General features: G+C 47.1%; 1 protein-coding gene across 2 annotated transcripts in view; it reads right to left on the bottom strand.

Annotated features, from left to right (window-relative positions):
* Nucleotides 1-15338, bottom strand: part of SIL1 (SIL1 nucleotide exchange factor) — a 218238-nt gene that overhangs the window by 149218 nt on the left and 53682 nt on the right. For both annotated transcript variants that reach the window (XM_004420126.3, XM_087429727.1), the window contains exon 3: nt 9021-9156. In XM_004420126.3, coding sequence (XP_004420183.1) covers nt 9021-9156 — 136 coding nt within the window. The remainder of the gene's footprint in view (nt 1-9020; nt 9157-15338) is intronic.

Here is a 15338-nt window from a genome sequence, read left to right as displayed (position 1 = left end):
TGGTTCTCTCCTTCCAAACAACTGCATTATACAAACCAGAAACAGACTATCCTGGAATTAAAGAAATTAAAACATAACTCAATCTTTGTTTGCCCAAATCAACATATTATGAGAAATAAGGCAAGACCAACAACCTATTAGATGAACAATAACAAAACAAAAGCCCAACATGAACAGAAATACAATCAGCTTGATTAGAACACAAGCAACATAAGGCTTACAGAGCCCCCTGCACACAGCTTTGCCTCATTCAGGTTCTTTTCAGGCTGTTTAGAAGACCCAGTGGCCAAAGGGGGTGCCACCCCCACTCTGACCTTGGGCATTGCAAGGGGCCTCAAAGAATCTTCATGTCCCTTGTTTCAGAAGACGAAGGCTGGAGCAGGGTCAGGGGAGCTTCCGGTAAAGCTCTCCAGCTTGCCCCAGAGGCCAGACAAAGATCTCCCTCACCAACCCCAAAGACAATCCAACAGTCCCCTTAATGATTTGCCCATCATTCCTCACACTCCAGCTATCTACCGTCCAGGGCTCAGATTGCTCTAGAAAATAACCAAACCCACTGGTCCTGGCACACCATAAAGTCAGGCTGCCAGGTGTCAACTGGGCCCTTTCTGATACTGGGCGATGCTTAGTTCTGACCTCTTGATTGTCTAAGCACTTTCCTCACAGTGGTTCTTCCTAACCACTCCATTCCTCAAGCAATAAATTGAGTCCTTCATTTTTCATCACCCAAGGTAGAAGCCCCATCCTTGGTTTGCCTCAGAAAACTGAAGACATCTAATGGAAGCTTCCTCAATTTACCTCCACCCCTCTCCCACTTTTCCTTGTCTTCTTCTAGCCTCTGCTTCTAATTTCCAAGGCTTGTCATATTCACAAGGCCAATAGTTTCCCTCTGCCACTTAAACAACTTTGCCTTATCAATGATCTCCTCTCTGGGATTTCAAATCTGTCAACACTGGTTCCCTTTCCTCTCTCCCTTCCAACATACACAAAAGCTCTCTCCACTCAGCTTCAATGACCTTGCCTCTGGGAAGTCTTTCCTTTAGGGCCCCTCCTCTGTGTTCTCAAAGAGCTATATTCCTGTCTGAGGTCCTCCTATACCATTAGCCCAGGCAGGCAAGCCTCTGTCAATGCCTGCCATGGGGTCTCCAGCATCCAAGCACTATACCTGGAACATTACAGGAGTTCAACAAATGTAACACGAAATAAACAAGCTTTTTGATGTGGCTATCTCTAAAACTACCATCTTATTTCTCTTCTTCCACCTAGTCTCAAACTCCTCAAACCCACCAGTTTATATCACCCTTCTTCATTTCCTCATCTCCTATTCATCACAGCCCCTGAATGGACTCAACTACACACTCACAGCTTACCTTACTTTCACGTCTTTAGATCTACTGCCTTGTCTGTTCTCCTCATCTCCCCTCCCTCCCACTGCCCCCTATCTCTGACAGAGGGGATGCTGCCCACCACCACCATCCCATTATTCCCCGACATATCCCTGCCTGTCCAGCCAGGTAGATATACTCTCACAATTAGGTCTCAGTTCATAGCATCCCCCCATCCACTCATGCTTTCTGTCTTCTTCTCTACCCAGTCAAATATTATCTCCTCTTAAGTTACTGATCAATTCTGACCTCCAGTGCTGTGACAAAACTAAGAATGCAAGAGGTTCTAAAAAGGAATCAGCTCTTATTCCAGCTCCAGGCCAGCCCTTGAGAGCTATTCCAGACCTGATTAGTCCCAACCTTGGAGATGGCCTAGACAATCTTAGCCAGGAGGGTGAGGCCAATATTAGAGAGAGAAGGGAAGTCAGGGCTACACAGATTCTCTGAACTAAAGTCAAGCCCTGGGCACAAGAGCTGGGACTAGTTTTGACAGCTAGTTTTCCATTATCCCTACTCCAGTCTACATTTTTCATTTCAGCCAGTTTGGGGGTCTCGATCTTTGAGAGCTGAGGCTGTGCCACTCTGCTAAACACTCTATTAAACCTTCGAGAGAACAGGTGGGTGGAAGCAGAGGAAGGGGAGGATAAGGGCCTAGGGTGAGCATTAAGCACACAAATCCTTGTTAGAAAGCGGATGGCTAACAGCTGCTCTCCATCACCACCAAAGTCCACAGATTGCAAACTGGACCCTGGCCTGCCCCATTTGGGTAATGAAGGCCAAAGCACAGGCAGAGATGCTCTGGTGCCATCACTGAACTCAGCCAGCCAGTCTCAAAGTGGACTTAGTCTTGGCACTGGCTGCCATGGAGGTCACAGGCCTTCCTGCCCTGGCCTCCACCTGCTCCCCTAGAGGGGTGTGGGATTTGGCTGTTGAGGGGCAGTGCTCAGCCATCCTGGGAGAACTCCAAATATGGGAAACGAGGTCTCTCTGAAACAAAGAGATCTATAAACTGTCTTCATGGAGCCTTGAAGACTCTCTGAAACAAAGAGATCTAAACCGTCTTCATGGAGCCTTCTGGGGCCTTCAAGTATTCCAGCCCCCATCCTTTTCTCTCCCAGTACAGGGTAATTTGGAGCCTCAGAAATTGCTCCTACAGGCTTCAAGAGGCCTGGCATCCTGCTATGCCCCAAGCAGTTCCCCTGACAAACTCCTATTACCAAGGAGCAAAGGAGATGCTCAGAGTGGAGAACGCTTAACCAAGACGGGGAGGTGGCAGTAATGGGGGAGATGGACCAGAAGTATAGGTAGGAGAGGAACAAATGAAGTTCTTAGGGAATCCCCCAGAAGACTTGAAAAGCTGGGAGGATGGCATTGTGCAGAAGGAGGTAGCACCAAAGATAAGTAATGTTGAACACACCTCAGCCTGAAAAGTTGTTGGAGATAGCAACTTGTATTCAAGAGAGGAGACAGATTACCCCAATGCAACACAAAAACCATGTGGTTCCTCTATCCAGCCCTGTTCCACCTTCCCAGCACTGAGCTTGAGCCAGGGTGAAAGATCATCCAACAGAGGCCCCTTGCTATACCCTCCCTTTGGCCATCACCTCCTGGTGGCAGCCAACAGGTCTCACTGCCCCATTCTGATAAGCCACAGGGGCTTAGGTATGAATTGCCCTTAACCAACACACCCACTCTCACCCACTGCTCATCATCTAGAGGTGTGTATGTGCGTGCCTGCATGTGAAGGATGGGACAGAAGCAAGTCATACTCTTGTAGACCATCCTGGGGAATAAGATGACCTGTAAGGAAGATCCCTCCAGGCTAGGGGAGGAAGGGACGGTCACCTACCTCCCAACCACAGAACTAGGGAAGTGGTAGAAGGCACTGGGAGCTTTGCCCCTTAGTCCCACCTCAATTGCAGCCTCGGGTATAATAAAAATATATATCTGCTCTTTACCCCCAGTTCCTGGAACAGAGCTCCTAAAACCCTGGGAATTTCCTAAGTGATAGCAGTATCTTTTGTTACTCCTGAATTTATGCTAATAAGATGACCCTTGGTGGGAGGCCTTTAGATAACTTCAGGATAGGGCTGGTTACCAGAAAGATCAAGCCACGAATAGAGAACTGAACTTTTAGCCCCATCCCCTGACCTTAGGGAGGGGAGAGGGGCTGAAGATTGAGTTCAATCACCAATGGCCAATGATTTAATCAATCATGCCTATGCAACGAAACCTCCATAACCTAAACAACAGGGTTTGTGGAGCTTCCGGGTTGGCAGACATATCGCAGAGCTGGGAGGGTGGTGTGCCTAGAAAGGGCATGGAAGCTCTGTGCCCTTCTTCGGATACCTTGCCCTATGCATCTCTTCCATTTGGCTGTTCTTGAGCTGCATCCTTTACAATAAACCAGTAAATGTAAGTAAAGTGTTTTCCTGAGTTCTGTGAGCTGGTCTAGCAAATTATCAAACCTGAGGAAGGGGTCATGGGAATCCCCAGTTTACAGCTGGTCAGTCCAAAATACAGGTGGCCTGGGACTTGTGACCGGCATCTGAAGTAAAGGCAGTGGTACTGAGCCCTTTAGCTTGTGGGATCTGACACTAACTCCAGGTAGATAGTGTCAGTATTGAATTGAATTGTTGGATACCCAGTTGGTGTCGGAGAACTGGAGAATCACACAGCCCCTTCCATACTGTAAGAGGCCAAAGGCCTCACAGAGACAATCCCACACTCACCCAGACTAGAGTCAGGCGGTCCTTCCGTCAGATGTCCAGGACATGCAGAAATCAGACTCTTCTCTTAAATAGTTGAAACAGAGTAGTTGGTCTACTATAAATGAGGTTTTTAAAATTCAATTCTCTTCTATTGCTCGCGCAGATCTGAAATGATCTGACCAGATGGCTGGTGCTCTATAATTCTTGGATTGCTCTCATCAGTTGTTGATGATTCGGATTTTTTTTCTTTTCTTTTTTTTTTTAACCCCCTCACATGAACGTGTTCCTGCACAGGCTTCCTGCGTGCTCCCATCAAGTGAGCTCTTTGTAGCTAATGCCAACATTTCTGAGGCTCTCAAAGCCACCTGGAAGTCAGCTGAAGTCAATAAAGAGCCCCAAGTTTGAGCTTCCTTGAGCCCACATGGGGCCAACATGCAGCACTGGCTAAAGGTAAGACAAGGGGCTCTTTGCCCAGGCTGCCTCCTTACCTCCACTTGTCCTTCAGGTCCCCAAGAAAAGGGAGGTAGCAAAGGCATATTTTTTTAAATGAAAACTATAGCCACTTATTGAATATTTCCTATGTGCCTGGCCCTGTGTGAAACATTTTACATATGGTAATCTTGTTTCAGTCTGACACTATCTCTGTGAAGTAGATATTTTCAGATGAGGAAACTAAGGTTCAGAGATTCTAATCAACCAGACCAAGGCCACACAGCTCATAAAGAGAACTGAAGGTGGGTTGGAGGTTTAGTATCATAAAATTTGACTCGCTGCTCCACTGAGATCTCAAGGGTAGAGAGAGAAGGCCCTGGCCTCCTCATCTTCCTTTGTGCCCTCACTGAGCACAAGACACTTCCACTAGGACATCCAAAACACTTTGGTGGCTTTTTCTGTCTCTGTATCCTCTGTGAAACTGTAAGCTGCTGGAAGGAAGGGGTCATATCCCATTTGCCACCCAGAAAGGTAGTGTGCACAGTGGTTAGGAGCTCAGCTTAGGGCCAGACAAAGCTAGGTTTGAATTCTGACTCTATCACTTATTGGTCATTTGGCTAAGGCACTTCCCCTCTTTGAGACTCAGTTTTGGTTTTTTTGGTTTTTTTTGTGTGTGAGGAAGATTAGTCCTGAGCTAACATCCATGCCAGTCCTCCTCTTTTTGCTGAGGAAGACTGGCCTTGGGCTAACATCTGTGCCTATCTTCCTCCACTTTATATGGGACACCGCCACAGCATGGCCTGACAAGCGGTGCCTCGGTGCGCCCCCGGGATCCAAACCCAGGCCACCAGCAGCAGAGCATGCGCACTTAACTGCTATGCCATGCGGCCGGCCCCTGAGACTCAGTTTTATCTATAAAAATGAGGGTAGTTATAGCACCAGCACTCAAAGGATGCCTGGGACAGTCAATGCTCAATAAATGTGAGCTACTATCTGTATCTCTGGCTACCAGTACATTGCCTGGCACAAAGAAGGATCTCAGAAAATGCCCAGGGAGCATAAGCCCCATGGTATCTGTCTGTGACCAGCTTTCTGTAATAACAAGTGCACAGGCACTCCTGTCCTGGGATTCAGGAGTCCTCAGCCCCAAGACAAATTCCTGAGTTCCCTGCCCAGAACCCATAGGACCTGCCAGCAAACAGCTTTTCTCTGCTTGCTTGTGAACAGCTGATGCTGAATCCACACTCAAATGCTTGCTGTGCCTCCGTAAGGTGAGATAGATCCCAAAATAAACTAGGAGAGAGAGAGAGAGAGACAGGAAAATCACTTCTAGGAACAAGCATCTCACAGTGAGGATGACAGTAATAACAGAGGCAGGCAGACTTCAGGAGAGTGACCTGCAGCTGCTCCAGGGCTGAGTGGCTGGGGCCAAATTCCCACCTGGCCTGGTGGGAAAGCCCATGAAGTCATGGGTTGGTCTCCAGGTGTTCCAGGCCACAGCAGGCAGTCTGGAAATCTGTCTTCAAATAAGCCCAGACTATGTACCAGTATCCCCTCCATGGAGGCCTGAGAACAACAGAGCTGAGGTCCTCCCTTCAGAGAGCTCAGGGGACAGAAGGTACCAAACTAGATCAATAACTGTCAACATAAACTAGCCATTTTGCCATTTTCTTAAAAGTGTCCAAAAGAGACTCCACCATCTTCCTGTGCCATGCCCTGACTCTCAGGCAGGAAATGCTCTGCTAACCCCCTTCTGCTCCCTTATCAAAAAATCTCTGTGGAGAGAGAGAGGGAGAGCATTTCATGACCACGGAAGTCTCTCCTTCTCACCATAAGTTCTTTTCCCTGTCTAAGGCCAGAGAGGACAGGAAGCCTTCAGGCTCACATACCCTCACTGGCACCCAATTCCACAACTGAGTTCAGGGGTGGCACAAATGGAGAATTTACCATTTAAAATCAGAACTGCTGGGGGACCAGCCCTGTGGCATAGTGGTTAAGTCCAGCGTGCTCCACTTCAACGGCCTGGGTTCATGGGTTTGGATCCCAGGCGCGGACCTACATCACTCATCAGCCATGCTGTGGCAGCAACCCACATACAAAATAGAGGAAGACTGGCACAGATGTTAGCTCAGGGCAAATCTTCCTCAGCAAAATAAATAAATAAATAAAATAAAATCAGAACTGCTGGGTACTGAGTGATGTCTTCATGTCGAGAATCCTCACAATGATCTCTGCAGCAGGGAGGGCAGGACATTTCCCCCATGTCACCAACAGGGAAAATGAAGGGCAGGAGGATTCAGCGACTTGCCCAAGATCCCCTAAGCAAAGCTAAGATTTGAACCCAGGGCTGGCTGAGCCTAAAGTCTTCCCTCTGTACCACTAATTATACTACCTCCACATTTATCTACCCATCAAACAACTTCCCAGAACTGGCTACATTCCTTTTAACCTTTAGGTAGCTAGGTTGAAAGATCTCAAGCAGCACTCAGAATGTGGTGAATTAAATATATTCTGAGTGAAGGCAAGTGCCAGCTATCCACACAGACCACCAAGAGGTCAATTCCCTACCAACAGACATACATACAAAACCTCCTCAATACACATACAGAACATCTTAATCCTGTATCAGGGCCTAAGAGAGTCTTGTCTGCCTCCACTGGTCTGACTTGACAGTGCCAGACTCTGAATCATCCCACATCAGACACTGAGGCCATAACAAGCCTCTTGCCTAACCTCTCCTCACCGGTTCTGCTTTGGGGGTGAGTGCAGGCAATAACACTCTTGGGATGGGGCAGATATAACTGGCACCAGAGTTGCTTTGCCCCCTGAGCTGTGGGGCCTCAGCGTCTATGCTCAACTGCAATACACCAGCCTTTGGGGCAGCTTCAAGGGAATCTGGGGCATAAGAATTTATGAGGGGCTCTTGAGAAACTAGAAGGCAGAGGGTCATTGCAATGTGGCATCAAGTAAAATGTAAAAATCAGTGCTCCATTTTAATTCTCCAGGAGGCACTCAGAGCCCTCAGCCCACCTTTGTCATACATGTTCTGGCTCTGCCTCCCCAAGGCTACAGAGAAGGGCTTGTTTGGTTGGCCATTAGTAGCAGCCCCACTGCTCAGAGGTCTGGGCAAGGGGGGTCAGAACTTTCAGCGTTGTTCTGCAATTGGACCAGGGCCTTAAGGGGTGCCACAGGAACAGAGGGTAGAAATGGGGACCACAGGACATTGACCTCCATCTGCTCCACACATAAAACCAGTGGATACAGCTCACATCTCCCACTCCCCACCCCTGAGGGCCCCTCTTAGTTTTAGTCCTCAAGGATCAAGGGGCTCAGTTCTCAGGGAAGCTGGGAGAGGGCAGCCAGAAGTTGAATCTGCTGAACCCAGTACCTCTGTTCCTAAAACCTCCCTCTACCCAAAGCCATTAGCTCCTACTTGGCTTCCTTGGTGCTTCATCACTCTTCTGTGGCAGCAACTACCCGTATGCAAGCCCAGCAGGAGCAATACTGCTACCAGAAACTTGGCTGGCACAGCAAACGCTGCTCTGCCAGCACAGCAGCAATGGGGGCAGTGAGGACATGGTGATGAATATCAGTAAGGAGCTGATGAAACTACAGTGTGGCAGCTGCCAGGGTTTGCCATCCACCTTGCACCAGTGCCGAACACAGTCTATTCTTGAAAACAGGCCCAAGTGTCACCATAGTGTGGCTCCAGCCAACGACAGTTGAAAACTAGAAGGAAAAGTGGGAGGAAGGTGGGTTCAGGCTCTGGGGTCAATGACATAGGACAAGTTAGCTAAATAAAGTGGGTCAAGTTACCTAACCTCTCTGAGCTTCAATGTTTTCATGTGAAAAAGATAATAGTTCCTATTATTATGAAGACAGAACAAGATTATGCAAATGAAGCACTTAGCACAGTACCTGAATATGGTAAACACTCCACAGTGCTGGCTATTTTCATTATTATCTTAAGCCCTGGGCCCAGGCTCATTAAAGGGTTAGAAAGTTGTTCCTTCTGAGGACGGCCCATTTAAAAACCAGGCCAAGACCAGCCCCTGTTTCTTGGCACAGGTTCCTTTACCAACAGAACACTCCTGCCCTGCACCGCTGCTCAGGACTCTCCCGTGAACAATATTTCAGCAGCACTGAGCCGAGCAGTAGAGCCCAAAATAGCATTTGTAGAGCGAGGCACATGTCACTGCCTCTCCTGTGCTTCACAAGCGCAAGGAAAGAAAGTTTTCAATCACTTGCGCAGAAAGCTCGGCCACCCACCACCTGCCTTCCTTCCAGGGCACTCAGACATCGCAATCTCTGTTCTGGCAAGAAACGAAAGTCCCTGAGCCCTGCAGCAGCAGCCACCACTCTGATGGACCACACTGTTCCCCTCCAGTGGGCCAGAGAGTGGCTGCTCCTTCAAAGCAGCCCAGTGGAGACAAAGGACATATGCAGTTTGAATTCAGAGTGTGTTTCCTGGGGATAGGGCTGGGCTTGGTACCTGGCCGAAGGGCCTCCCACTCATGGGTCGGGTGAAACACCTCCAGGACCTCTGGGTCCAGCTCCTCCTCTACTGTCGTTTCCTTTCTCTCTGTTTCTTTGGTGCTGCTCTTCTCTGGGTTGGTCAGTGCAAACTCCTTCAGAGAAAAGAAAACACAGAGCGTGACCCACCACAGCTAGGCAACAGACAAGAAGAAAGAAAATGGCCTGGGTTGATCCACTCTTCTCCTCCAGACCCCTCCTCCCCTTCCCAGCCATGTTTGGACCTTTCACAAGGTTAGCCCCAGAACCAATATGAGTGAGGCGATGTGGTTAAATATGTTCTGTGTATACGGAACTTCTGTATATGCATTTTTAAAAAAGTCCAGAAGGTTCTATACTATCTCAAGAAGGTTAAGGGAATATACTAAGGAAAGGGGTTGACAAAAGGAGACAATAAGAGCCTTTTACTTTTTACTTGATATGTTACTATACTGTTTAATGTTTAAAACTCATACCTATTACTCTTACAATAAAAAAAAAAAGATATTTATAAAAGAAAAAATACACATTTGAATGAGAGAGTAAGGCCTCAAATGGCCAACACAGACGTACAAAAGCTGGCAGCTAAGGCCCAACTGATTCCTAAGCAGCCCAGCAGGGCACAGTAAGAGCCTGGCACTTCCCCAGGGTGCCTATGGGGCATAAATGACCTCTTGGGACATTTCAATCCGTGGAAGAAGGAGTGCAAGTGGGAAGATAGGAGTCCAGCTGGGCTGAGGGAGGAAGATGCCCAGGTTGGAAACCTCTTCCTAAAACCTGTTTCCTTCCACCCTATGGAGAGCATGGAGGATTAATGAGATGGTGTCTGTGGAGCACTTTGAGCTCAGAAGACAGAGATGCAAGATAAATACAAAGTATTATTCATTTTGCTCCTTCCCAGGCTCCCATCCTTCCTGTCCCATTTTTAAATCTGTTCTTGCATAAAAGCAGTAAGGCCTCAGGAAACTGGAACCAGAGGGTTCCAGAGCTCTGGGAAATTATATTTAGGAGGGCAAGGAGGAACCTACACTAGCACACCGGGAGGTTATTTCAGCCCTCCCACATTCTCTGCCATCACTTTTCCTCCACCTCCCAATTCTTCCCCTAAAAATAGTAAGTATATTTAGTAGATTCCTCCTATGAACCCAAACCTGTGCTGGGTACTTTATATAGCTCTCATTTTGGTCTCCTAACAATTCTAACCTGGCATGAGAGGTAACAATGCATCTCTTTCAAGCAGGACCCCAGCTCCAGATAGGTATCCCCACTTGCCTGGGTCCCCTAGGATCTGATCTTTAATTAGCTGTCAGAAGAAAGGTTAAGGTGTTAAAATGTTAGTGAAGACAATGTAAAGCCCCTCCAAGGAGTTTTACATTTTAACAAGAAATAAAGGCATGAAATTCAGATGGCAGAATTGCACATCTTGTTAAGGATTGGTAAGGAAAATATCTTCGGCAAGAAAAGGCCCTCAAATCATGTCAAAAGTAATAGAGGCACTGACGACAGCACTGTGGTTAAGAATTCAAGCTCTGCATCAGATAACCCAAAGTTCGAATCCCAGTTTCTTATGAACTCCAGGAAAATTACTTAACTTTCTAAACCTCAGTTTCTACATTTGTAAAGTGGAAATAATAACAACATCTCATTCATACATCAGATGACGTATTACCTTGTAAACCACTAGCCCTGGGTACATGGTAGCCATTACTCTTATTACTTGTAAAGGCAGTCATAGATTCCAGGTCGGATGAGTCTGTGTTGTGACATCCAACAGTGACTACACAATATGGCATCATTCAGGCAGGTCAAGTTTGGGTTGTGGTCACCTGTGCAGCTTGGCCTCTCAAACCCCTCCTACTCCTTCAACTTGAAGCCTGTACAAACCTGGGCTCAAAAGAAAACTAGGAACAAAAGAGTAGATGTGCTTGTGAAACTAAAGAGAAAACAGACTGGCAGTAAGCACCCTATATTCTGAGGACATGGACATCAAACTTTCAAAAGCCAAGCTTCCTGAGGGCAGGCACTGTGTCAGTCTCTTTCACCACTGTATCCCCCATGCCTAGCACAGGGCTTAGTTTGTAAGCACAGAACAAAGGAATGAAGGAATGCCCCCCTCCCACAGGCAGGTATGTCTTTTGGATGGCTTAGATGTGGGAAACCCAAAGTAGCTGAGTCTGCCAGAAGCCAGGCAGTAGCCCCACGTTCCAGAACAAAGACCACCTTGTCTACTAAGCACGCGGAGCCTATGTACTCCAGGGTCCAACCATGCTGGACAGCCTCTGCCAGAAGCATCATACAATAGACCGTGGGCCTAGGAGATCATTAATAAAATTTACCTCAGAAGTGTGTGGGTCAAATGCCTCCAGGGGTCAGGCAGGGATGGATATAAACGAGTGCGGTGGGCCAGGTGTAAAACAAGAGGGAGTGGCGGGACTGTGAAAACTGGAGCCCTCCTGCCTTGACTAAGGAATGCAGCCGTTACTCAGCTGGTCCACGCTGCCACCAAGGCCTTCAACTCGAAGAGAAAACAGAAATCCAGATTTTTATGTGAAATTTTCTTATTTTTAGAACACTAAAAGGGCCAAACCAAACATCTCTAAGCTTTAAATTGCAGCTCTTGCTTTAGTGTATCTATTAGTCAGGTAACTCCTGGAGGTGTGACTGTAAGCAAGCAACTGAATTCTCATCATCAAGAGAAGTAGAAAGAGGCAAAGGGGAATGGTGATGATAAGAATATGGCAGAAAGCCCTTCAAAATTTAGGCAGGGCTAGTGTTCATTCTGATGACTAGGAGCTGGAAAAGCTTCTTTTTCTAGATTTCTTTAACAAGGTTAACAGAGTAGGTTCAAGAAGAAGGATTAAAACAAGACTGATGAGCCACTAAGCCACATGCTTCAAATGCCCTAGGAAGGCCAAACACTTTTGTAACAATCCAATCACTGCTCAAAATGTTTTTTGAGCTTCCTTTTGATATCATCTTTGAACCAGACTTCAAGTTACACACATACACACACTCACATATGTGAACACTTGCACACATACACACACAATTGGCCATTATTTGATAGTATATGTCAGTTTTTAGTGGAGGTAAAAGAAAATTGGTGCTCCCTGTCTGATCAGCATAACATGTTCACCAAATCTGGCTCTGAGTGACTCTGGAGTGACTGTTTGCCCAAATCATATCTGGAAAGTACTGAGGGAGGTTCAGTCATATGAACATATCACAAGCTAGACAGTCAGTTCAAAAGAGGAATTCCAGAAAATATTTTGAGGAAAAGCAGCATCACAGGGATGAGGTTGTAATAATAACAGCAGCTACCATTTATTAAGCCCTTAACATATGCCCAGCACTGGGCTAAAGTGCCTTCCACGCCTCACAACTCAGCCAAGTTTCATCTGTGAAGCACATACTTTTACTCCCATTTTACAAATGAGGATGGATACAGAGCCTGTGCAAAATCATACTGCTGAGAAAAGCAGAGCAGAGATTTAAGTCCAGGCCTGCTGGCTCCACAGCCCATGCATGACTTCTGACTCACTTCTGTGTTTCTGTTCTTAGTCATGTGTCCTAATGGTTGCGCCCTGGATGCTGAAGGAATTGAAGCAAGGGCAATGAGATCACCTTAGCACATATATCAGCACATCCTCCTTCCTAAGGGAAGGTTTTCATGGATCAGGTGAGAAACTACAGTCTCAGAGAAAGGACAAGCAAGACTAGCCTCTCTCTGCCCAGGCTGTGCCCTAAACAGGAGAGAAAGACCAAGAGGTGAGAGAGGCCAACCAGCCCTTGGTCAGCTCTGAAATAAATCCCATGCTCTCATGCCCTCTCAACTGGCTTCTCAGGGCTCCCTTCCATGCTGAATCCTTAGCACTCTCTTCTCCCTGCCACCATCACTCCAAATACCAATTTCCTCTCAACTGACTGGCAAGAAATCCCAGCTAAGGTGTTAGCTGACAACAGCTTACCATGTCACACTTCCTAGCACTTGTATCTGAATAAGAAATTCTTAAAGACCAAAGTCTTCACCATCCAAGAGAATGAGTGAATCTCTAATGGTAGGTTGATAGACATTGGGTCAGAGACAGATTGCCAGGGCAACATTTTAGGACAGGAGCCTGCCTGACAGAGCCTTAAATTAAACCTTAGAAGCAGCCACCCCTTTACTAAAAGCAACAGCTGACATTTATTGACCATCCATTGACCATATTGTGCCAGTCCCAAAGCTAGTGGTTTATATACATAATCACATTTAATCTACACTAAAATCTTAAGAGGGAGGTACTGATTCTGTATTACAGATGAGGAAACAAAGCTCAGAAATGGTCAAATTGCCAAAGCAGGTGGCAAAAGGGAGTTTACCAAGGGTCTGTGCTCCTTCCACTGGGTTCCACTACCTCCCTCACCACTCACCACCTTTTTGAAGGCCAGTATACCACACAACCACACTCTTTCAGCATCCACGATGCTAAGATGTAGCATCCCAGAAAGGTGCCACAGCAGGAGCCAGGAAGAGAGGCTGGCTCCAGAACATACTCTGATACACACAGCCAACCTTTCCTGGGTGGCCATTAAGCTGCACAAATGCCCCTGGGAAGGACAATTCCAGGTCATCAGCAGCATTTGCCTTGGGCTTTGTGGCTCTGAAGAAAGAATCAGAACCACCCTCACCTCGCCCACTGCCCATTTTCACTGTTGTAAAGTTGCCTGGCTGCATTATTTGGATTTTAAATGCTATCAGGGTAGCAATTTCTATGGTATGAGAGAAAAGATGCTTCAACTCCTACTTGTGCTTAGCACATGATGAAAGATTATGACAAATAGATACAGCTTAGGAACAGACACAAGGATAAAAGCAGCTTCTGTTGATGAAAGTCAGTATTAACATTTTTCTGAGACTAGACTCAATGGAGCTAATATAAATGGGCCAGAATAATTATGGCCCTGAAAGCTCATCTATTTGGTTGGACTATTATCCAAAAGAGACTTACTAACACACGGTCCTTAAGTAAATTCATCAGCATGCTTTCGTTAATTGTGCATCTGCTAAAGCTCACGATGGGGAGCATTGAGATCTTCCTGAGCTGCAGGCTGGGGGGTACACAGCCCTGATCCCTTGAGACACCTGGGTGCCTTCCCGGGCCAGGCTATGCTAAAGACAGCCCCAACTTTATGCTGTGGCCAGTCCCACCCTCAGGGACTAACAGGATCTCATTCTCATTGTCCTTGAAGAAGAGGTCAAAAAACTGGCACCAACAAGATGGTAGAGAACATTAAAAGCTCAAAAGAATTCGTGACTCCTATGTTCTCTCCTGCTCCACAAAGTGGGGAGAAAGGCAGAGAGAAAACAAATGACTTCAGAGAGAAAGCGGAAACTTGCCACGAGCCAGAGGTGAACCTCAGCTGAGCTGGATTGTTATTAAATTCATCACAATTGTCATTTGCACTTCAAGGTCCTCTCACTCCAAAGCCTCTAGAACTTTACCCAACATTTAGTGGGAGCCCCTGAGGCTAGGGAAGGTAGCCAGGGGACCATGAAACTGTCAGAGACCTTACAGTTAGGGCTTCTCAAGGGAGGGGAAAGAGGGCACTGGATGCTGGTCAAGGGCAGGCTGTTGCTGGGGCCAGGAGCCTTAGCGTGCCGCAGCCAAGCCAAGCTCAGGGCCTTCTTGGGCATTCTGCTCCTGCCTGTGGCAATGAGAGAAACCCTGAGCAATGATGTCTAGGTTAATGAAGAGAGGCCTGGAAAGAACAGAGAGAAAAGGAGAGAGGGACAGAGAATACAGACATACTGATAGACTGAGAAAACACAAGGAAGAGGGGAGTAGAGGAGGAAGCAGAGTCTTACTGGGTGCTCACCACACAGGTACTCAGCTCTTGGGCAGAATCCTGAACTTCCCAGCTCTGCTATAAACCGCTATATGATTTTGGCCAAGTTTTGGCTAAGTCTCTGAGCCTTAGTCTCCTCCTTCTCAAAATGAGGATAATAACTGTAGTTGTCTACTTCATAGGGTTGTTGGGGGATTAAATGAAAATATATAAAAAACACTTAATACAGGGCCGGCCCCGTGGCTTAGCGGTTAAGTGCGCGCGCTCTGCTACTGGCAGCCCGGTTCAGATCCCGGGCGCGCACCGACACATCGCTTCTCTGGCCATGCTGAGGCCGCATCCCACATACAGCAACTAGAAGGATGTGCAACTATGATGTACAACTATCTACTGGGGCTTTGGGGGTAAATAAAAAAAGGGAGGAGGATTGGCAATAGATGTTAGCTCAGAGCCAGTCTTCCTCGGCAAA

Source organism: Ceratotherium simum, chromosome 4, assembly GCF_057802395.1.
Source record: "Ceratotherium simum simum isolate JZ-2026a chromosome 4, ASM5780239v1, whole genome shotgun sequence".
Classification (NCBI taxonomy): domain Eukaryota; kingdom Metazoa; phylum Chordata; class Mammalia; order Perissodactyla; family Rhinocerotidae; genus Ceratotherium; species Ceratotherium simum.
The sequence above is the reverse complement of the archived record's forward strand: the minus strand, read 5'-3'. Positions and strand labels throughout refer to the sequence as shown.